The sequence below is a fragment of the Sinohyriopsis cumingii genome, chromosome 1 (assembly GCF_028554795.1).
Source record: "Sinohyriopsis cumingii isolate HCF-2022 chromosome 1, ASM2855479v2, whole genome shotgun sequence".
NCBI lineage: Eukaryota > Metazoa > Mollusca > Bivalvia > Unionida > Unionidae > Sinohyriopsis > Sinohyriopsis cumingii.
The window spans coordinates 165,881,351-165,906,690 of record NC_142961.1 but is presented as its reverse complement, the minus strand read 5'-3'; the positions used below and the strand labels follow the sequence as shown (position 1 = coordinate 165,906,690).

Below are 25,340 nucleotides of genomic sequence, written 5' to 3'. Positions count from 1 at the left end.
TGCTGTTAGTTAGGTAGTAAGACCCTGACGCCCAAAACATGAATATCAGCATCAAGGTCTTACATGGAGGACTAGGTCGACATTTGACTGCATAAATAACTATGTTGTGTAGCATGTTCCCTGGTTGACTGTCTGGGGAACAAGAGACCAAATATTCAGGAATATCTCGTACACTTGGTATCCCATATGTATGCTTTTCTGCAACTTAAAGATGTATTGCGCTAGTCAGACTTTGCTTATTCAGATGTCTTTATTCTAATAAATTAAAATTCTGACACAAGCAAATGGCTGTTCTATTGACCCACATTTAATTTGGCTGGAGACTGCTCCGGTGGCCTAGTGGTTTAGAGCATCCGCCTCGGATGCAGGAGGTCGTGGGTTTGAACCCCGGCCGAGTCATACCAAAGACTTACAAAAATGGTACCAACAGCCGCCTCGCTTGGCGCTCAGCATTAAGAGTTTAATGTTAGGACTGGTCGGGCTGGTGTCAAAATAATGTGACTGGGTGGGACATCATAGTGATATGACTGGAAAATTTTTAAAGCTACATTAAAAATCTAAATCACACACACACACACACACATTTTGGCTGGAATGTGATGGAAGCCAGGAATGCCAAAATGGGTTAAAAGGAAGATAAGCATTTTGGATGAGATAAAGCTATTTGAACACTTTCTTCAATATTAGTATATTTTATTCATTTTGTTAAAGAAACATACTTAAACTTAATCCAATTCCAGTATTCCTGGCTTCCATTTTATACATATGGTCAGCATCACAAGACACCACAACACTATAAACTACAGGTCCATAACACTAAATTAGCTGCATTGAAACTTGAAAACTATCCCATTTCAATATTGTCACTGTCCGTCACTTAATTCACACACAAATAACAACTTTGGTTCCGAGTTCACTTACAAAGTAAATTGTTAAAGTGTTTGCATGCACAACATAAAATATTAAGTTCTAATGGCTTAGTGTGAGTGTCAAAAATAACTTTAAACTTCAGCATGGATAGATCACACGACTTATAGTCATCTATAAATAGAAACCGGCAAAATCCGAACCAGGCTGGCCCCCAGCAAACAAACACATCATTATTTTGTTTTGAACAAGAGTAAATAAAATGCACCAGTGGATAACAAAAATTAAACTCCATAACAAAGAAATATCTTGACATTCCAGCATTTATTTCATAACTCAGAGAATATCAGTGATGGTTTTCAGGTTTCTTTGCAACTGATTTAGTGTTATGGACCTGTAGTTTTTTAAGTTAAATGACAACACTGACACCTTGATCATTTCATAGTAAATAACTAATCTGTTAAGTTTGATTGGCACTAGTACTGGTAGTGCTGTTGCAGCAAATACAATATTGAAATCTTTGACAGTTTAACTTCATTAAATTTTAGTTCTTTAGTACAAGTACATGAAATCATTGCAAATGCCTTGCTACAGAGCTGCTGTTGTTATTAGAACAGCATTAAATTTGGGTGCATTCTAACTTATTTTTTTAAAATTTAAGTAAAATGTGAGCAGTCTTTACTATTCTACATAAGTTACATATATATTTCCAGTAGAACCTACAGTAACAGGAGTAACACCCCGTTATGGGAGTTTGAATGGAGAGACAAGACTCACCATCTATGGAAAAGGTAAGAAAACAACTTCTGTGTGATTTGTAGATTACATCAGGTTCAGGTGAAAATTTTATAATTTTGCATAGACCTCATACTTGTCATAACAATTTGGATTTTTTAAAAACAACATTTTCATTATATACAGAATGATCATAATAGATATTGTGATAAAATTTAAGTTATTTTATTTTTAAAAATTCAGCTTTAATGATAGAAATGATAAAATTCTGATTTCAATTTCTGTTCACTATCTCTATTGTTATCACCTATGGGATAATCAGTCTTAAATTAGAGTTTTATAAAAGTGAGAAAACAATGATTTCTGTGTGTGCTGATATATGAAAATTCAGCAAGATATAGCTTTTTATTAAGGTAAACCACATTTACAAGAAATAAAGATTTGTTGGAAGTAAAAAAAAAAGATATGATACTCTGAGGGATCAAGGCAAGAACATTATGGTTTTAACATTTGTTTTGCTTCATTTGTAACTTTACATGTTGGAAAATTATATTTCAGGATTTGCTGCTAATCAGTTCAGCTTTGGAGATGGAAATTCCTACCTTGGAAACAAAGTTTCCCTGGTCTCCGACACAGCAGAGTTTGAGTGCAGAGTCCATACTGATGGTACCTTGGAGACCCAAATCATGTGTTATACTCCTAAGTGAGTTTTGTATGACTTAATTTAAATGATTTTTGTTGTTGCTGAAATAGCCCCTCAGATTCTGCATTGCCCCCCAAAAGGCACATTTTTGAATATAGGCAGGATTTAATAAAACAAGGATGGTGTAACTTTATAGTATGATGCATTTTATTGATTTTTAAACACACTTATGAGAAATTAGCATAAATCCACAATTGCATGCTCTAGAATAGAACCGGCATCACACTTCCAATATATCATTGCAATATTTAAACTGGATTATGCTACACAGCCTTCCATGTGAGTATTGGTGCATGGAGAACCAGATTATAAGTAACACCTAAGTAAGTATTATAATGGAGACTCAGATATATTACACTCCCAAGTGAACATTTCAAGAGACAGAGGCCCAGTCCAGATGTGTTACACCCAAGTGAATATTCAAGAGACAGAGGCCCAGTCCATATGTGACAATATCAGGTGAGTTACACTGTGACAAAGAGGATTTATTTCATACCCAAGGGATGCTGACTTGAATGATACTAAAGTATGTCAGTGTCTTCATGTATGCGCATTAACTTAAATTATTTATTGTTGTTCAAATATTTGATACTAATATAGTGTAATTAAAGTCTATTCAGTCCAGATTATTGAATGATTTGCATCTTAAATGTCCAAACCAAAAATTATTCATTGCTATGGATGTGTACAGTGGTGGCAGTATACTAAACTCGGTCGAGAAAAGAGGACTTTGGGTCTATTATAACAAATTACAGATTGTTTCACAACTTCTTGCAGCTTCCATTTTAGCATGACATTCAGTTCACTTTGTACTGGATCACACCTTTAGGTTGACTTCATCCAAAAATGTCCGTTAAATTTAACATTTATTCATTTTGTATTTATTGTGTATATAATGACATTCCAAGGAATATACATGCATGAGAATCAAGTAAAGTGATTACTCTCCAACTAATGGTATGTGTAATCAAATTGTAAACTATTACACCTATTATTGAAATAGTCAATATTGATTGCCTACATGACCTGTATGATTTAGCTTGATTATACATGTCATTGGCTTAAGGCCCAAGGGGTTTTGAATCCTTGAGAGTACATATTGTTCAGATGATACTTACCTGATAAATTCTATTTCTGATAATGCATTTATTGGAATACATTGTGTTTCAGCAGAGATTAAATTATGAATGGCTACATTTCAACCAAATTTGGAAATGGTGTCATGAAATGTGTAATTTGAAAATGTACCTCTACCTGCTTTAATTTCTACCTGCTTTAATTATCACTGTGATTAACAAGAATATATATATATATATATATATATATATATATATTGACTTGCTTCATAAGAGGCTTGCAATCTTTACTGCTCACAAGCTAGAGGAGCTAGGAGATGTCCTTTTGTCCATTAATTGTTGGACCATGTTTGTTATTGTTACTACACCTAACCTGCTTGGTCCATGGAGCGTTATCATGAGTCTTTGCAAACACATTGATCCATTATGGTCTAATTGTTCATAGGTACAAATGGTGGTGCTCAGAAATTTAGTATGGCCACCACAGCTGCCATCTTCAATGTCATTATTGCTACTCCATCTGAATCGATGATCATATCACCATGGGTATTTCCACTACAAGACTTCACATCATATCTAGCTAGACCTAAATGAAAATAATGCAGATCTGACATCCAGTATTCACCATGAAACTTGTTATGTTGTCTTGTTGGTTCTATAGGAAAAACTTCATATTATGATGTCTAGTTGATCCTAAAAGAAAATGATGCCAGTCTGACAGCTAATATAGTAATTAATGTAGTTGCATATAAATGTACAAAAATCTTGTTGTATTTGAGTTGGTGAAGTACTTTGAGATCAGTTGGGTGGACACCAGCTTGGAAGAAATTCAGTCCATACTTATAAGCCAATTTCATGATCCTGGAAAGAAAAGGCCTGTTTATTTGCAAAGGCCTGATTTGGAAATTTGCATTAATAAGATTTGTAACTTGATGGACTCCATAAAAGCATATTATATAAACTAATTATTATTCTCCTGAAATTATATATATATATATATATATATATATATATATATATATATATATATATATAGGTATATGTATGTCTAGGTACATATGAACTATGTAGCAGAATAATCCATTATGAATAATATTAATCACATTTGTACATGTTGGTGTAGGTGCTCAGCCATGTTAAAAATGCCCGGACTCCCATTTTAATAGAGATGTTGATCCATACCAGCTGTAGAGTATGTAATTGGTAAATAAAATAAAATTCTATATCTTTCTGATTAATATTGCGACGAGAGCTTTATATCAGATTAAATTTTTATTATCTGACAAAGAGTCAGTGTTAGTGTTTATCGTCTTCCTTTAGGTGAAAGAGTATAGCAAATACTTGGCTTGTTAGCGTTTTCAAATAGGAATGTCTAGATTTCTCTTTTTGTTAGTATTCACATCTCTTCTAATCATGTGGAAGATAGAAGTGCTGATGATCTTCCTTAGAGATTCATCAGGCTGTCTGTTTATTTTGGGATCTGTCAGATTGATATCCTGCAGAGGGTTGCCCTCACTTCAGATTAAATATTAATTACTCGAAAGTGACGACTGAAAGGATGTGGAGATGCACCCTTCCATATGTGGGTGGATCTTATCACCCCAGGTCCCTGACTGGTTTCGTTACTATTGTAACTCATCAGTGGGAATTGATTTGGTTGATTCATTTGTTCAAATAATCACTTTGCCTTATCAGTGAGAGGTTTATATACCCCACTGTCACTGGACTAGTGTATTGATGCAACCTGTTATTGCAGCTTCCAGTTTTTTTTTAATGATACCATTGTTTTGCAGTCAGATTAGCTAAAGCTGCTATTACCATTTTTATAAGTCCTTGGTATGATTTGGCTGGGGATTGAACCTGCAATTTCCTACATCCAAGGCAGACACTCTAACCACTAGGCCACCAAAGTAGTCATTTTTATAAATTTTATATAAACAAAGTTTTTGTAATGCTATAATCCTAATCAAAAGACTGCGCATGATGTTTTTCCATAGTGTTTGGAATATTATAAACAGTTGGATGTAATTGGTGTTTTCTAGTCAGCAGTACCTGCTGCACTGGCAACACAGGCGAAAAAGGGGTAATAACATAACTGATTTTGAATTTGAGAAGAAAAGGTGCCCCATTGGATTTAGGGAAGGGACTTATGCAAATGGTAGTTAAGTCTCAGAACAACTTTATTATAGTACCTTTACACCTTTGTGTTCTTTCCTTTTCTTCAGGGGGATGCGAGAAGTCACTTATCACCTAGCGGTGACTGTAGATGGAATACCAGTGAAAGATAGTAATTACTGTAATGGAAACAAGTACTCCTGGAACTGCTTGTACATTGTAAGTTAAATGTTTGGTGCTTCACTGACATTTTTTTATAGTGTGAATTAGATGGACAATATATATGCCATGTTTTTTTGTGTGGGAATAAGATGGGCAATAAATATGCCATGGTGTTTATGGTGTGAATTAGATAGGCAATACATATGCCATGTTCTTTTACGGTGGGTATTAGATGGTCAATACATATGCCATGTTTGTTTTGTGTGGGAATTAGACGGGTAATACATATGCCATGTTTTTTATGGTGGGAGTTAGATGGGCAATACATATTGCCATGTTTTTTTGTGTGGGAATTAGATATTCAATACATATGCCATGTTTTTTATGGCATGAATTAGATGGGCAATACATATGCCATGTTTTTTATGGTGGGAATTAGATGGGCAATACATATTCCATGATTTTTTATGGTGGGAATTAGATTGGCAATATGTATGCCATATTTTTTATGGTGGGAATTAGATGGGCAATACATATTCCATGATTTTTTATGGTGGGAATTAGATGGGCAATACATACGCCATGTTTTTGTATGGTGGGAATTAGATGCATTGGACAATACATATGCCATGTTTTTCTTTGGTGGAATTAGATGGGCAATATGTATGCCATGTTTTTTTATGGTGGGAATTAGATGGACAAGACATGCCATGGTTTAATGGTGGGAATTAGGTGGGCAATACATATGTCATGTTCTTTTATGGTGGGAATTATATGGGCAATACATATGCCATGGTTTTACAGCAGGAATTAGTGGGGCAAAACATATGCCATTTTCTTTTATGGTGGGAATTAGGTGTAAAATACATAAGGGCTGGTTACTGGACATGTTTTCTTGGCTTGTTTCTTGTACAGTTATGAAATTGTGATATACATAAGATGTGAAAGAATCTGAAAAAGTTAGTCCCTGCATCCAAGTCAGCTATAACTCCCATTACAGTCATTTCACATAAACCAGATTTCTTACTATATATCCAACCAGGACTGGATTAAAATATAAGTGATTATGATTTACTTGCAGTCTTAATTCAGTTATTTCTATACATCCCCAGTTATCAGCTAAAGTCTTTTTTGGATCAGGATCAGAATGTGGGATCAAGTAGTACTTACCCTTTTTGTCAGTCTGACTAATCATTTTAAGTGTTATGGCCCATGAAAGCCAATCTTTTCCAAAATTTGGTTTTACAATAGAAGTTATAGTTTTTAAAGTCCTGCCAAGCAGGCTGTAGAGAGCAGGTCCCTTGGTGATGGACCCATTGTTTTATTTAATAATGATTGTGTCTGTGTATATTAAAAAAGAAGCATGAATAATTCAGTTCCATCCTGAAGTTTGGCATAAAATTATATGGCATTTTGAAAGAACTTTTAACAGGGCTTTGCTTAGTTTTTTTTTTCAAAGCGTCACTGGGACCCCTAAATAAAGGGTCAAAGAAAAACAATAAAAGCTTCAAAAGAAAAAGTAGCAGGTTAGACATGATAGGTCATTCAGGGAAGTCAAATAATACCTTATATAATTAAAAAAAGAAGAACTGATAAGTAACACACACAACTGCACACACACACATACACACACACACACACACACACACACACACACTTTGTACTATATGTCCCCATTTAACTTTAGTAACAACCATCATTTGCTCTTTTAACTATTTTGTTCAAACCATGAATATTTAATATTTGTATTTATTCTGAATTGTTTTTGCAGAAGTTAACGGGGTTATTTTTGGATACGACTTCAAGGTAGTGTATATTATCAGAATAACGATTCTGAGCTAAAATTGTTTCCTTCAGCTATTGAAAACAGGTCTTAAAAATAGTATTGCTTCAAATTGGTGTTGCCACTTTTTTGTGGAGGACAGTTTGGTTTTAAAAGAAGGTGCCATTTATGGCATGAGAATTACATAAAAGACAGCTGTATAATCTAATATTCTCCCTTACTGACAAGCAGACTGCTATATGTCTACACATTGTTAGATACATAATTACAGTAGTTTACATGGTTTGTACTTTCTAGATTTCTTTATATTTTTTTTCCAGCCCTGGTTTTGGAACACACCTTTGATAGAATACATTGTTCCAACCTCAGGATCTCCAGGTGAGCTAGACATGAAACTTGCTCCTAACACACTTATTAAAGCTACGGCAAATGGATATCTATTGGACATTTATATGCCTCCAGTGATTAAGATGAATCGATTAGGACAAAAATGATCAAAGGAAACTAAATTTGAAAAATTGAAGGAAAATAGTTTTGTATGTCAATATAAGTAAGCCTCATTTCATGATATATTTACAGTGAATATAAGATATCTGTTTTTAAAGAAGTTTGGTAGGATGGCTTTTTATCTGTCATCCAACATCTGCCTGTCTGTTAGCACAAGATTTTATCATTACTCTTCCAAAACTACAAGGAGAATTTCCATGAAACTCTTGTGCACACATTCATCTAAAGGTCTAGTTGATTCTAAATGAAAATGGTGCTGCTTAGCTGTCCAATATGGCTGCCACAGTGGCCATCTTGACAATCATCTTGTTACTGCTACTCCTCCAGAATGGATAGACATATCAAAATAGAGTTTTCACTTAAAGACTTCTTATGATGTATGGTTGGTCCTAAATGAAATTAATGCTTGTTACTCTACTCCTTCTGAACTGAAAATCATATTATCATGCAGTCTTCACCAGAAACGTCTTGTGGAGTTTTGTTGGATCTAAATGAATGTGATGCTGCCTGGACATTACTAGAGTGGCTGTATTGAAAATATTGTTGTTACTATTCCACCTGAATGGATTGTCATGTGACCATCAGGTTTTCACTTAAAGACTTCTGATATTTTCTAGTTGGTCCGAATGAAAATGGTGCTAACCAGACTTCCACTTCCAAGATGCATACCTTTCAAATCTTGTTACTGTTACTCCTCCTAAATGGAAAGTTATATCAGCATGGATTTTTCATCATAAGACTTTTATGATGTCACAGTTGATCATAATTTAAAATTATGTTGATCTCAGATCCAATATTGGCCACCAAAGCCACAATTTAGAAAACTTATTGCTACTCCTTCTTGATGAAAAATCATATTTGTATTGAGTTTTCATCAAAAGACTTGTTATGATGTCTCAGATTTTACGGTTGATCTGATATCCATTATGACTACCACAGCTGTCATCTTTAAATCTTATTGCTACTCCTCTTTAATGACGCATCATATCAGCATAGGGTTTTCATTAGAAAACTTCTTGTGATGTCTAGTTGGTACTAAATAAAGATGGTACCTATTTGGTATCCAGTATGGCCACCATGGCATCCATCTTGAAAATATTCTGAATGCTACTTCTCCTAAATGGAAAGTCATATCAGCATGTTTTTTTTTTAAACCAGAGGACAAATTATGATATCTAGATGGTCCTGAATGAACATAGTGCTGATCTTACCTCAGATATGGGTGCCATGGTGAACATATTGAAAATTCATTCACTAATTCTCCTGAATGGATGGTCATATCAACACGAGTGTGGGTGTAGAAAGGGAAAGACACTGGAACTCATTTCTAAAATACTTATGCATGTTGATTTTGAGCCCGCTCAATATCTTTATTAAAGGAAAGGTTTCCACTGTAAATAAAAAATGTCCTTTCCTCAAACAACATTACCTGCATTGTGATGGATTTATTGCAATTCTTTCAGGCACCATTTTGACAATGTATGGACGAATCTTCACAGATAGATTTGGATCCAATATTGACCTGAGCACAAATGGATTAGAACAAAAAATTCTTCGGTAAGAATTGTACTAGCTCATGCATCTCAGTTATGATGAATTTATTTGAAATAATTTTTCAGACTTTACATCAAACGTTTTTATGGTTGAAAATGAAATAGAACAGAAGATATTTATTAGTTTGTGGAAGAACTACTGTTTTACTTGCATTGTACAAAGAGGAAGTAATTTTAAAGTAACATGCTGGTTGCATAATGAAAACATTTGTATTCTTTCAGTAAGTGGGTACCATCATATAAATATCAAAATGATAAAGAATGATTTGTAGGAATTGTCAACTTTAGTAGGTATTGTACTTTTTGCATACATGTTTGATAGTTTTACAATTAATAAGGGACTATTTATGCATGTTGCATTAATTTTCTGGCAAATTAATGAGGGACTATATATGCATGTTGCATTAATTTCCTGGCAAATTAATGAGGGACTATATATGCATGTTGCATTAATTTTCTGGCAAATTAATGAGGAACTATATATGCATGTTGCATTAATTTTCTGGCAAATTAATGAGGGACTATATATGCATGTTGCATTAATTTTCTGGCAAATTAATGAGGGACTAAATATGCATGTTGCATTAATTTTCTGTTGCATTAATTTTCTGGAAAATTAATGAGGGACTATATATGCATGTTGCATTAATTTTCTGGCAAATTAATGAGGGACTATATTTGCATTTTGCATTAATTTTCTGGCAAATTAATTATATATGCATGTTGCATTAATTTTCTGGCAAATTAATGAGGGACTATATATACATGTTGCATTAATTTTCTGGCACATTAATGAGGGACTATATATGCATGGTGCATTAGTTTTCTGGCAAATGAATGAGAAGCATGTTGCATTACTTTTCTGGCAAATGAATGAGGAGCATGTTGCATTCATTTTCTGGCAAATGAACGAGGGACTATATATACATGTTGCATTAATTTTCTGGCAAATGAATGAGGGATTATATTTGCATGTTGCATTAATTTTCTGACAAATTAATGATGGACTGTATATACATGTTGCATTAATTTTCTGGCAAATTAATGAGGAACTAAATATGCATGTTGCATTAATTTTCTGGCAAATTAATGAGGGACTATATTTGCATCTTACATTAATTTTCTGGAAAATTAATGAGGAACTAAAATACATTAAATCATGTCCTGGATTTCAGTGTCTTTAATATATCAGAAATTAATTTTCTTTGTTAAATTCTCACAAAATTGTTTTCCAATGAAAAATAAAAGAGGTATATGATTTATGATTAATAGAAGTGGCACATGTACATTACTCCATAGTTGCCAACCCTCACGAATTTGGTGTGAATTTCACGACTTTTTCAGCGATTCACGGATTCACGCCGCAAGCCAAAAATTCACGAATTCTCCAATCCTCAATTATTTTAAATCTTAATAAAATAACCGATTTCCCGTTAAGCGCTAGTCGTGATATTCGCAGTTGCCGAAACGGTCCGGTACTGCTGGTCGCGATATTAGTAGATCTACAGCCGATTAGTACAGTTGGCCCGGTAGCAAGCATTTTAGCCTATTTTAATCTGTATGTATAAGAGTAGTTTTACAAATGCTTTTGAGAGAAACTGGGGTCTAACCGGAATTTTGCTCCGCGCATGCGTCACCAACACTGATTTGAGTTACGGTTCAGCATCGCATGTACGATTTTGAAAACGTCTTCACCACTTAGAGAAAAGAACTCTGTTACTCAAAAAGTGAAGTTTAATTTGGAATATATAAAAAATTGGCCATGCATTCTGACATTAAACATTGATATTCATCATGCTTTTTGCACTCAGTGCGCCATCGCAGAGACGATGTGAGGAAGCACGTCGGTTGCAGAAAACACGTAGAAGTTGGGAAAACTAAGAATTCGCAGATTTTAGCTCCGGAATATTTTAAACAATTGGCGGAAGAAATGCAGGCTACCAACGCTGAAACATTATTTGTGAGTTTTCTTGTCGAACACAATCTACCTTTATCAGCTGGAGACCATGCTAAACATTTGTTCTGACAAATGTTGCCGGACTCGAAAATCGATTCCAAATTTTCCTGTGGAAGGACCAAAAGTGCTTCAGCTCCTGTGCATTCCTCACAGCAACAGTGCAAGCGAAAGTGTATTTTCTCTTGTGAGGAAGAATAAGACTTTAGGGCCTCTTCAGCTGCAGAAAATTTGTCAGTAATTTTAGTCACCAAGATCAACCAGCCGGCAAGAAGTCTGAACTGTTTAGAAAACAAATTTACGATCAAGCAGTTGAGGAAGTTCAAGTCTGCCACAGTATCATATCTTGATAAATAAATATTTCTGCATATATGTAGTGTTTTAGTTTTATATTGCAAATTTGATATAATGTAGTATTTACGGTCAGAGTGGATGGAGTTATTGTCATGGTATTTTTCATGAATTCTTGTCCAAATTCACGACTTTTTATCCCTATTTTCACTAATTGTGAGCCTGGAAGGTTGGCAGCTATGTTACTCTGTGGATGCATATTTCCATGATAAAATATTCATATAATCATCATTCATTGATCATAACAGAGATCAAGGTCATGGGAGGTTAATCCCAAGAAGGACTATACCTAGTATGGTTAATTCCCCTTTTATTGATGGCACTAACTTGAAACCTGTAACATATATGCAGCCAAATTCTAGTAACAAACATATGTAAGGTATATGCAGCCTAACATGCATCACATTTGTAACATATATGCAGCCTAATTCTAGTCACAAACATATGTAAAGTATATGCAGTCTGACTCTAGTCACAAGCATCTGTAAGATATATGTGGCCTAACCCTAGTGACATCTGTAAGTTACATGTAACCTAACTTGCATCATATGCATGCACTTTTAATATGGTGAAACTAATGCAATGCTTTTTATGTGTAACCCTCAAAACCTGACTTACAGAAATAGTACCTAGTTTGGATATTTTTGTACCGCATGCTCAACCCAGGTTGATGATACATACCTATATTTATGATATGTGCTTTAAACCATTTTCATGTATTGGCAGATATTATTGGGGCACTAGTACCTGATTAGTTCAAGTTTCCACTGAGTTTTCTCACCTACAGCAGATATTTTGACAGAGTCAGACATAGTGTTTAAACTATAACTTGTTGCATTAATAGTATGGTATTTCAGTTTATATCCAGTACTTGTTAACAGATTTTAATCTCAGTTCTACATATCTTAGTCACGTAATCATCATGTTATGGCTTGCATAATCAGAAGTAATCAAGTTTTCATAGGCCTTTTCCCTGCATAATCAAAAGTAATTTCATTCCATTGACCATTTCCCTGCATAATCAAAAGTAATTTCATTTCCATTGGCCTTTTCCCTGCATAATCAAAAGTAATTTCATTTAATCAAAAGTAATTTCGTTACCATTGGCCTTTTCCCTGTATAATCAAAAGTAATTTTGTTTCCATTGGCCTTTTCCCTGCATAGTCAAAAGTATTTGATTATCATTGGTCTATTTCCAGTATTATCAAAAGAATCAAGTTATCATTACCCTGTTCCATGTATAATTTGTTTATATAACATGACGTTTGAGATTATGAAACATGGGCTGTGCGATTTGGACTTTACAATTATGTAAAGTGATAAACTTTAATCATACGAGGTAAATTTTTTAAACTTAGTAATTTTGTCTCATGATAAGGCTTATTAAAGAGATTAAATATGTTGTAACTGTTATGAATGAGTAACTGAATTGTCTGTTAATTGATTTCAGGCAGGTAGCGTTTGATATAATGTCATATAATTTTTCTAATCCATGAATAAAGCAACTATATTTTGTCTTGTGTTTTTGGCAAGTTGCTATAAAAGGTAAAGTTAAAGGAAACTCATATTAGTGCCTTATTGTTTCCCAAAAGAAGCATGAATAACCACTTCTAGTACCATGTTATTATGCATTTTGTTATTATGCATTTTGACAGTGGACCATTTTGGAGAACCATTCAGACTTCTCAAAACCACTAACAAAATTTTAAAAATTTCGTAAGAATGCATTTTGTCTTGAAGACCGTTGAAGTTACAGAAATGATGCTGATCTGCCATTAAGTATTGCCACTGTTACAAAAACAACAGCAGTTTCTCATAAACTCAAAAGTTGACCACATTTGAAAGAAACTAACGTGTATTTCTTAAGTTCATGCAAATATTACTGATCTGACTTTAGCTGTCCTTGCTAAAACAATATGGTAAAAAACCTTTATATGTTTGAAAGCATCATAATAAACTGCATTTCTTGGCCAACTGACCTTACATATGGCTTTTAAGTGACTAACAGTGAAATTAACAACCTCATACCCTTATGAACTTCATGTTACATGGTCACAGTGCCCAAAATGATTATTGATATCTAGGCAATTAAAGCTGAGAAATGTATAATGGCTCATTTAGATGAACCATTTGAGTTATGGCAATATTTAACAAAAATAGAGAAATATTTATTTTTGTCATTATCTTTGTAACAACTAAAGAACAATTAATTGTTTGTCTTGATCTTTGTAACATCTAAAGAACAGTTAATTGTGTTACAACTATATACTATTAAACTAAGTAACTGAAAGAAGCAGGATCAATTTTTTTTTGTAAAACTTTACAAATAATTTAAATATCTCAATTATAAATGAAAATTTAAGGGGGAATTAAAGTATTGTAATAAATCCAAAATAAATTAAAACATTCTATCACAAGTCCAAAAGAATTTATTGTTCCAAATGAATTCCAGGTCCTGTATGTTCTGATGTATCAAAAGCCTTGAATGTGCTAAAGTTTCTTCAGTCTTGATGAATCACACAATGGCATTGTCCAAAATTCCTTTGAAGTGATTCACAATAATTCCAAAATAGTATTAAGTCCAGTCATATGATCACTTTGTTGTATCAATAAATGATTTAAATAAATGATTTCTCTTAAGTTAAATATAAACACAATGTTAAATACTTCTGCAGACTGAAAATAAAATAAAAACTAATAAAAATTGGAATTACAAATGTATTGTTTTCTTCTTCCTTATATACATTCCCATGACTATATCATGACTCTGTGTTGCAATATGTCACAACACAACCCACCTGACTTAATCATCCAATGGAAAAGTATCCCAAACTGTAAGCAGGTTCATTAAATAGAACTTGAACCCAAATCAACAACCTATTTGTAGGTCATTACCTTAAAATAGAATCTGTACTCATGAACAAAAATTTATTATATAATATCTTGTCTACAGATGATTGTTACAATCAATGATCATGGCAAAAAATAAACACACAAAATAGATATACATGACAATTGATTGTCTTATTCTTTGTAACATTTAATGAGCAATTAATTGTGTGTCTAGATCTTTGTAACATCTATTGAACAATTAATTGTTTATCTTGATCTTTTTAACATCTAAAAAAAGATTGATTGTCTTTATCTTTGTAACATCTAATGAACAATTAATTGTTTGTCTTGATCTTTATAACATCTAAAGAGCAATTAATATGTTTGTCTTTACCTGTGTCACATCTGATATCTATATGGTTATTTGAACATTACGATTATTTGTTCCTGCACTAATTTCATGCACATATATTTTTTATCTAGGGTCTATTCAGGACCACATTTGTGCAGCTTGAAAGACACAGATGCCATTGCTGACACCTTGTAAGTAACAATGTCTTAATTGATAAGTACCATGTATACTCACATATAAGTCCTAATTGATAAGTACCATGTATACTCTTATATATAAATCCTAATTGATAAGTACCATCTATACTCACTTATAAGTTAGGTCCAACTGCAAACAACATAGACCTTTAATCTGCCATTGCATGATGCCCTGGCAGATCTGGGTCTTTATTTGTTCTACCTAACAAACAGCATTGACCCATATATACTGGCACGTTAGGTGATTGGTGATCTGGATCTATGCAGTTTCATTTGGATCTTGTATGTGATTATATGCAGTATATTAATGCCGCAACAAAAGTAATAGTCTATTTTTTCTTCAGATTTCCCAACATTTCAACCTGAACTTCTTTTTGAAATATATTTACCTAATTATAATACATTAGGAGTACAACCAATGCATTACTGTCCAGCCCTCTCAAGTTTGTTTTACCAACAAAAATGTTAAAAATTGTCTGCCTACCTATATGAAAGGTAGATAAGAGTGAACTTAGAGGAATTGAAGTCATATTTTTTCCATATGTTTGCTACTTTTTCCACTTATGCTAGGAGGCACATTCTTTTGAGAGACTTGCAAAACTGATATCTTTTGCCTCTTCACCATTCGAGCTTGTGAGTTTCTCCACAGGAAGGGGCTTTAGGTGGGAGTTGCTCACACAGGAAGGAGCTTTAGGTGGGTGTTTCTCACACAGGAGGGGGCTTTAGGTGCGAGTTTCTCACCAGGAAGAGGCTTTAGGTGGCCAGTTGGTCTAAGGTACATGCAGCACAACAGATTAGATTATTGGGTCATTCAGCAACTTTTAAAAGACATGGTCACTCTACTTTCATTTGGTTTGCATGAGGAAAACTTTCTTTCTATAAGCCACATCCAGTCATATATATATGCTGTCACTAATCTGTATTTCTCATGAGATTTGGAAATTTTGCCATCTGCTGGATAAACAGATGTAACTTGTTCCACATCTTACATATTCTTCTTCTGTATTAAGATTGGCGTAATGCATTTGGAGAAGATATACATTTTTGAAGTAAAATGTTTTTTTCTTCTTCTGATAACACTTACCCAATAATAACATGGGCACACCTTCCCAACCTCCCCAGTTACATGTCCGCTCCAGTACTAACTGAGATATGGAGGAGATTTGTCACCAATCTCACATTCCAAAGTGAGAATCATTCTTATCTGATTCAGCCTAGATGAACAGACAAATTATAGCACTTTGTTGCAAAAAGCAAGCTTGTGAAAGTTGATTTGTGAGGTAGTTATTGTATTCCCAATGTATTAAGATTACTTAACTTTATCGAAGGAACAATTTTAGTCCAATAATTGGTTTCTTATCACCTTAGAGATTAATTTGGCAAATTATGTCAAAGATTTAATTTGTTTTAAATTCTATTATGTATGTGTAGTTATTAACATGCTTCCAATAATAATAAACAAGTGAGTCTTCTATTCTAAATCCTTGATATGCATGGCATTAATTTAAAGAATGAGTTTTCTGTTCTATTTAATGAAAGGCATTCTTCTAGCTATAGCTTTTCTTATTTAGAGTTTTCTATAAGGTAAGCTATAATTCAGCCTTTCATAAGAATGAATATACTGTAGTAATAGCCAATAAGAAGATAAGGAAACTTACCAAAACTGACCCACTGTAACATGGTTTCCAGCAGACTCACCAAATATTTCGGTCCTGTTAAAGCTGTTCTGATACTGCTGTTTGCTGTTGATACTGGTCACCTCTATGAAGAAATCAAATGTTTTGGTCCTAACAGTACCCAGATATATATATATATATATATATATATATATATATATATATATATATATATATATATATATATATATATATATAATGAAAGGCATAATGGATGTATGCCTGCATGCAAAATATATATTTTTATAGCTTATTTTATGCTAGATGTATATTGAATATCAGAGCCGTGTATTTGTGTGGTAAATATTTTGTCTCCTTTTAATTTTTATTATTTTTTTTGTTGTTTATCTAATTTTAGCTCTGCTGGTAATAGATCAGAAGAGCTTATGGGATAATCTATTGTCCACTGTCTGTCCATCCAGTAATGCAATTTTGTTGTCCCTACTCCTTAACTCCTTGGAGGATTAACTTGAAACTTTACACACATACTCAATCCCATTATCTAGTTGGTCTAAATGAAATGGTACTGCTTGGACATTCAATATGGCTGGCATGGAGGCCATCTTGTTATCTTTACTGCTTCTAAATGGATGGTCATATCACATGGAGCTTTCACTGAAAGACTTGTTATGATGTCTACTTGGTCTTATATGAAAATGGTGGTCATCTGATGTCCAGTATGGATGCCACAGTGGTCATTTTGAAAACTTTGTTATTGCCACTCCTACATGGATATTCATATCAACATGGGTTTTTTGCTAAAAAGACTTCTTATGATATCCAGTTTGTCCAAATTAGAATGGTGCCACTGTGATGTCCAGTATGGCAGTTAAAATACTTTTTATGATGTCTGCTTGGTCTTAAATGAAAATGGTGCTGATCTAATGTCCAGTATGGCCACTGTGGTGGCCATCTTGAAAATCTTTCTATTGCCTCATATTATCATGAGGTTTTCACTAAGAAAACTTAATATGATGTCTTGTTGGTCCTAAATAAAGTGTGCTGATCTGACATCCAATATGGCTACCATGACAGCCATCTTGGAAATCATTTTATTGTTATTTCTCCTAAATGGATAGTCATATCAACATGGGGTTTTAACAAAAAGACTTCTCCAGATATCCAGTTTGACCTAAATGAAAATGAGGCCAATCTGATGTCTAATATGGTCATCATGGTAGCCATCTTGAAAATATTATCATGACTTTACTGCAACAGAAAGTCATATTGATGGGGGATTTTCACCCAAGACTTCTTATGATGTCCAGTTCATTGTTATTGAAATTATATATGATTGGCACAGCAGCAATCTTGAAAATCTTGTTATTGCTACTCGTCCTGAATGGAAAATCACATCTTGAAAATACTGATCTTTATTCCTCTCCAAACGGGTGGCTATATCAACATAAGGTTTTCACAAATAGACTTCTCATGGTACCTAGTTGGTCCTAAATGAAATTAGTGTCAGTTGTAAATCCAATAATGCTGCCATGACCGCTGTCTTACAAAGCTTTTCACTACTCCCCATGAATGGGTGATCATTATGACGTGTTTTTGCTAAAAGGTTTCTAATAATGTTTGATTTGTTCTAAATGAAAATAGTTTTAGGCTGAGGTCCAATATCTTTACCACAGCAGCTAATTTAAAAACCACCTTGTTATCAATGATGCATATTAGAGATGGTTTCAACACTTAACAGTTAAATGGCAGAAATGGTTTTATCTTGAATTCCTGGAAATTCTTTTTGCTCAGTAGAGCATCAGTCCTTAAAGGGACTCTTGCTTATTTTTCTTACTGTTTTGCTAGCTATGGAATACAGTTGAACTCAGCGACCAGCACATGGGGATACATGAAGTGTAAAATGGAAGGAACATACGTTGGTGAGTTCAAATTTAAACCTTTATGGAGGAATTTCCTTGTAAAATACAAGGCTACTAATGTCTATACATTCAGCATTTAATTTGTATCCAGTTATTTGGCATTGTATTATTAATTAGTTTAAATAATATATAATCTTCATGTGTGTTTGTAATGAATTGTGTAAGGAATACCATTTTGAATTGGAAAATTTTGTTAATTTGCTCTGAAGTGATTCAAGTAGAATTTACTTCTCACTTTTAAATTTAAGATTTTACACATATCTGGAATTTTAAAAATGTTAGTGTGTATTCAGTCAGACATTTTTAATTAAGCTGTTGTGGGGTGAGGCTGTATTTAATGACTACAATATTTGTCCATATATGTTCTGTTATGTATTAAAGTCAGAAAATTGTATGAATGTGCTTCATCACTTGCTTAAACTTTTTTCAACAGGTAACTTGAATACCAGTTTCATAATTGAAGCACCCTATGGAAGGTAATGTAAACAAATATATTTTCTGTATTAAAATTTGTGGCATTTATTCCATTTGAAGTTGCAGATGTTAACCATTAAAGCTTTTCCTAGTAGCATAGATTTCCATCCTGAATAAGGGTTTGACAAATTACGATTGATTAAAAAATGCTTAGCTTAATTTCAGAATCTCTCAGAAGGTACTTTTCTTATACTAAAAATGAAGGGAACAAATTACCCCAGCCATCTTGAAAGGAAAGGTGGGAATGAAACTATAGAGAGAATTCATGAGTATATCAAAGTAAGACCAAAACATTATGTTTGATTTTGCATGTTTTCTTAACTTTTATGTGCAATACTTATGAAATTAGAATGAAATCTCACAATCATTCATCCTTAAATAGACCATTCTATGACATAATTAGGTGTTGATCAGAATGGTTTGGTTTGGTTTTGTGGGTTTAACTCATTATCCCCTGGAGACTTTTGTCATTTTTGCTTGAAGTGCGAGTAGGAAACACATTTTGGAGTCTGCTTCTGAATAAATCCAAATAAATCTGCTTCCAGGAGATTTTTTTCCTTTAGCCTTATTACTAGTTGTGTTAGAAATGTTTTTCATTGGCTATTTTGCTTGCACATGTGCAGAAGGGCATAGGTGTTATTTGGGAGGTTATCATTTTGCTTATTGGGCCCATAATTTTTGTATCCTAGCCAAGTTTTACTCCAAATCCAGAACGTATCCTACTTTTTGCAATGGTTTGTCTGTCTGTGTGCAGTTCAGACCAGTCAGCCTAATCTGTGTCCAGAAAGTATAGAATCCGGACAGAAAATTTGATTCCAACAATGGGCGAATTATTTGGTAGAAATAAATTGAGTCTAAAATAATGTTTTCTCTCTGTATTTTATAATGTGAGTAGAAAGTCTAGATTATTTGGTATCATTGTAAAGCTACATCTCTCTACTTTTCTGTAATACCACCCACTTTGGTGTATCTTGATTCTGCATTGCTCAGAATTAGGGTACTAACTCTTAATGCATGAATGTGGTGCCATGGGTTAATGATTTAATGCTGTTTTTTAGGGCATGCTTGCTAAAACATGGCATGGTAATATATCTGTTGGAGCAAGAAATCGGGGCAGAAAAGCCCTGGGAATAACTGCCAACCCATGGGAAGCTTCTGGCAAGCTTCTACCCACATGGACAGAGGTGATATGTCAGTGATCTGTAAAGGCGAGCACCTAAGACCACTGTCTCCATCAGAATTTGTAATACTAAGTGAGGGCTGTGCACTCTGCTTGCATGCCTTTGTGTGCACAAAGTTTGAGAAAGTATTCTTTCACTTAAAATTTCAAAATTTAATGCAGACTGGTAAAGTTATTTATAAAGACCTGAATAGTGTATAAATATTTAAACTTAATTTTGTTTGTTTGCTATGTATTTTCTTCTTTAGATACTTTATTCAGTAATAATATCTTAAGAATATAACTACTACCTTGCAAATCAAGCCCTCCTGAACTTAAATGTTTAGCTATGAAAGGTAGAGGTTCTCGGCCCACATAGGTGGGAGTTAGATAAAACTGATCTCCCCTTAGATAGTAGAATTAGTGCCAAATCCTGTTCATACTTAGTTACAACTACTGCTTATTCAAAGTAGCATGCTCAGTAGGTACCTCGCAAAAATCCAGTATCAAGAGTTACTTGTATGCATAAATGGAGCAGGTTGGAGGAGTTTCTCATATAAGGGAAACTAAAACAAACTGTCCAAGTTTACGAGTACATGGTGTCACATCTCAGCAAATGGAAAAACCTCACTTGGCTTATGACAGATGTTCTCTTTCCATTCTTTTGTAATATGAATTTGTATGGAGGCAAGCATGGCAGGCCATTGGATTGTGGTCTATTCAGCATTGACTATTACACATCAGAATCTTAGAAATGAAGGCCATAGTAACAGCCTTTAATTGGTGGCAGGACACAATTTATGAAAAGGTCATACTCATTCTATTTGACAATTCCACTATGGTGAATTATCTATAATTGCAATGCCAGTAGCTGGTAAAGGAAAGTAACATGTCCACTGGACAGAATGTTACCACGTGATCAAAATGAATGGCGTTCATTTCTGTATGAACTGTAAGGAGAACTACTTTTCTAAGAATACCCACTTCTATAAATAGAGTCACGTGTACAGCAATAAGATAAACATTGCCAGTTAAGGCAGACATGAAGTTAGCATTAAAGAAAAACAACATTCTAACAAACAAACAAAATAATTGAAAAATTTTCTCTTCCATTGGTCGAAGGACTGGTATTATGATGACCTTATTGCGATCAAGCTAGACATCCCAAGTGCTATAAATAGTTACTTAACAGAAAAACCACAAACATGTAATTCTACGCTCAATTAAGATTTCTGTTTTTTTAATGATGCAAACAAAATAGCATAACAAATAATTAAAATTTCAATTATAAGAGTTTGACATTGTTTTTTCTGAGTTTATTGTGGTATAAACTGTCAGTTGCTGACTCACACAGCTTACATAACGCCCTTTGGGCGTTATTTGCTGTGTGAGTCGGCAACTGACGGTTTTTATATCACGATAAATGAGAAAACAACGTTAAACTCTTACTAGATGGCAGGTGGGCCAAATTCCAAGACGTCCACCTCCTGTTTTGGGATTTTCTAAACTGGTGTCATAAGCAACAAATACATATTCAAGTTCTGCACATTCTTGGCTGACTAAATATATTAGTGGCCTTGTCCTGAATTAATTAACTGTTATTTAGTTTGTATTATTATCTGCTGGGATTGACCATTGGTAGAGCAGTCTGTGACAAGGTGGAATGTAAAACTCGCATCCTTTGTCTCTCCAGTCCCAGATCAGAAGTCCTGGGCAGCTTATGTTCATTACATGGCTTGCAGTGGTGTTGACAGCTACTCTTATTTTCCATCACCTCTGACGATGTAGAGCTTGCAGAAAGCAAGGAAACTAAAGTTCTGTCTTATCCTGACTGCTCCTTTCAAATGGTAAAACTCATAGATAAATGATTTGTTAAATATGGCAGTGGAATTCAATGGAAGTTGGGTCCTTCTCTCGCCTGCTCTAGCAAACTTGACAGCCAGAGTTTCATTTGAAACCAGATATGTTGAACCTGCAAATTGAGACCTTACTGGGGAAAACCCTCTGAGAAACACTTTTTAGAACAAGAGGTGGAGAGAATCACTCAGGCGCATGAGAAGTGGTGAATTTGCTCACAGGGGTGTGAGGAAGGACATGTTTCTCCACTTAAGAAACTCTTTACCCTCAGTAGGTAACTGTCTGCTATAGTTTTTCAAGATGAAAAAGCTAGCACCCATCATGATAAAAGGACACCATTCCACAATATAAAATTTGTTGCATCACCATGGAAGGGTGGGTATAGGACATACAAAAACCTCTGCAGCCTTCTGGGAAACTTTGATTTGTCATTACAGAAGGCTTTGACACTGTGCCAGAAATGAAATCTACCATGTATTTTACATTATTGAGTAAAATAGCTTTTGAGTTGTTCTTGAAGTCAACATTGGTTCATAGTTTATCTCTTGTATAAGACAATTTTCCTACTTGTCTAATCTACAGCAGGTATGATCAGAAAAATAAATTGCCAGTCAACCCAGCCTACCTACAGTTCCTTCAAGATAGTTCAGTTTAACTCATGATGGCCTCTGCCTTCATTGTCAAGAACACTCAAATTCATGGGCAATCAGTCTTTAGTGGTGAAACCTATTTGTATGTTGGACTCTTTGCCTCAGGACCATTGAAAGAAGGAAAGGTTAATACTTTAAGATCAGACTTTGAAAGAAGGAAAGGTTGATACTTTAAGATCAGACTCTATAGTCATGGATAAACTAGGTTATTTATTCTGCATTTTCAGAAAATTAACGTAAGATAAGACAAGGTTATCACACATTTCTTATGTTCAGGCTAGAACAGTTTCCACCAGCATGTGAAAGCAGCTATGCCATTAGTAGTTTTACATAAAATTCTAAGCCCATAATATTATAGAAGTTGTAGGAGGTTGGTCAGAGATGACTTGCGTTAGGTTTACATCTGAAATCTTAAATAGTGAAAGGCTAAGTTAGACCTGTTTGCACCTATAGTAGTAGTACAACAAGCAATTCAGAAGAGATAATAGCCATGAATAAGGTTGAATTACAATACTAAAATTATATGATTGAAAAATACTTTTTTGGTCATGATGAAAATGCAGTATATAATTGCAGTTCAAACATCCTGATAATGAGGGAAATGAGGTGCAAGTCATCCCCTTCCTTGTCAAAAAATAATCATGATTTAATGTCCGCTATGACTCGGACAAACTTCAGTGGATTTTATGATGGTTTGGAGGTGGCTCTTGTGACAGATGCCAGGTCAATGCATATCAGAATTATTTATAAGAAATGGTTATGTTTTATCAGTTTTTATGGAAAGAAATTATTAATCAGGGTAGAAAGAATAATAAATATGATGCAAAAGAAACTGGAAAACCCAAACAGTAGAGGTTTAATGTAGTGAAAAGTTCCCAGTAATAATCAAAAATATATGCAGCCCAGAAGGCAGTGGTAATAGAAGAATACAACAACACTTTCTTTTTTCTAACGTTTGTTAGGGATATGGATTCATGTTTGTTTCTTTGACTGGTCAGTTGTTTGCTGTAGTGAGTTTTCTATATGCTAGGTTTATTTTGCAGATCTCTTCCTGAAAGCACCACACTGAAGATCTTCAATGATGACAATATTGCTATGTTTCAAGCTTACACAGGTAAATCTAGTACCTTTTCAGAGTGACAGGATTGCCATTCTTCAGGCCTACACATAGGTAATCTTGTACCTTTTGTGTGTAACAGGATTGCCATCTTTCAAACCTTCACATGTTGTCTTGTACCTTTTTGGAGTTTGTCTTGTTTAAAGAGGTCTAAATAATATCTTTATTTTCCAGAGATTATATACCTTGATTCAGTGGTACCGAGGCTTGTTATTCAGGTATTTTCATCAGGAAAAATTTGATTCATTCTTGCAAAACTGTATATATAATTTAATTTTAAAATTAATTTTCAATATATTGTGATTCGTTATTTATAAAATATATATTTATTTTATGATTATAAGTATTATGCACACCATAATTTTTTATTATATAATTTGAGTTCTGATGAAATGTTGAACATTTGTCAATACGATATCAGGGTATAATATTTTTTTTTTAAATGTGCATTATACATAATAAAAATATTATTAAAACTTTATCTCTGTTTATTCATAAATTTTATATATATATATATATATATATATATATATATATATATATATATATATATATATATATATATAAAAGGAGGGATGGATGGATAGATATATAGAGAGAGGGAAGGAAGGATGGAAGAATGCATTGACCATAGTATTATTTTGTGTATAGATGTCTGAAAGTAAATAGGCTTATAAATCAGAGAGTGAATGGAGTGATTGATAATTTGGATAATTAAATGGTGAGACCCATAGTTATTATTACAGTGGTCAAAATTGAATTATATTTCAGTGTAATCAATATAGGACAAATCATTTCAGTTATCCACCTTTCAACAATGGTATAAATTGACATCTTAGCTTCTTGATACAGTTCAAAGTTGACTTCATAAATGTATTTGTATTGAATCATTTTAGAGTGAAATTAATATTAGATTATATTAGAACCCTTAACAATGACGAACCATCATGCAGATTATGTCAAAGGACTGAATTCCCTTACATAATTTTTATTTCAGAAAGCACATCCATCTCTCCTAAATCAGGTAGCACAGAGGGGGGCCTTCTATTGACCATATATGGCAAATACTTTGATGAGCATGCCCCTTATTCTAAGGCCAGGGCCTACGTCGGGGGTAAGTACAGTGTTATGTGCTCAGTGTTAATTTATATAATATCGTTCTTGCAGAAAGCACGGAATCAATTTTAATTATTTATGTTATTTGCTATTAATGTAATGTATTTGACAATTTGAATAATATTAAGTATATGATTCTATTCAGCATTCATTTGTTTCATGCCAGAAGTCTTGATTGATTGATTCCATTCTATTTAGCATTCATGTCCTTCGTGCCAGAAAGC

The 25,340-nt window shown here is 33.8% G+C and overlaps 1 protein-coding gene across 1 annotated transcript in view; it reads left to right on the top strand.

Moving 5' to 3' along the window:
- Nucleotides 1-620: 620 nt before the first annotated feature.
- The window catches only part of LOC149808315 (fibrocystin-L-like), a 185,574-nt gene continuing 160,854 nt past the window's right edge, over nt 621-25,340 (top strand). The window contains exons 1-11 of the mRNA XM_089966980.1: nt 621-624; nt 1,581-1,658; nt 2,161-2,305; nt 5,607-5,715; nt 7,762-7,819; nt 9,412-9,505; nt 15,122-15,181; nt 18,670-18,743; nt 19,177-19,219; nt 23,927-23,997; nt 24,998-25,114. Coding sequence (XP_089823106.1) covers nt 621-624; nt 1,581-1,658; nt 2,161-2,305; nt 5,607-5,715; nt 7,762-7,819; nt 9,412-9,505; nt 15,122-15,181; nt 18,670-18,743; nt 19,177-19,219; nt 23,927-23,997; nt 24,998-25,114 — 853 coding nt within the window. The remainder of the gene's footprint in view (nt 625-1,580; nt 1,659-2,160; nt 2,306-5,606; nt 5,716-7,761; nt 7,820-9,411; nt 9,506-15,121; nt 15,182-18,669; nt 18,744-19,176; nt 19,220-23,926; nt 23,998-24,997; nt 25,115-25,340) is intronic.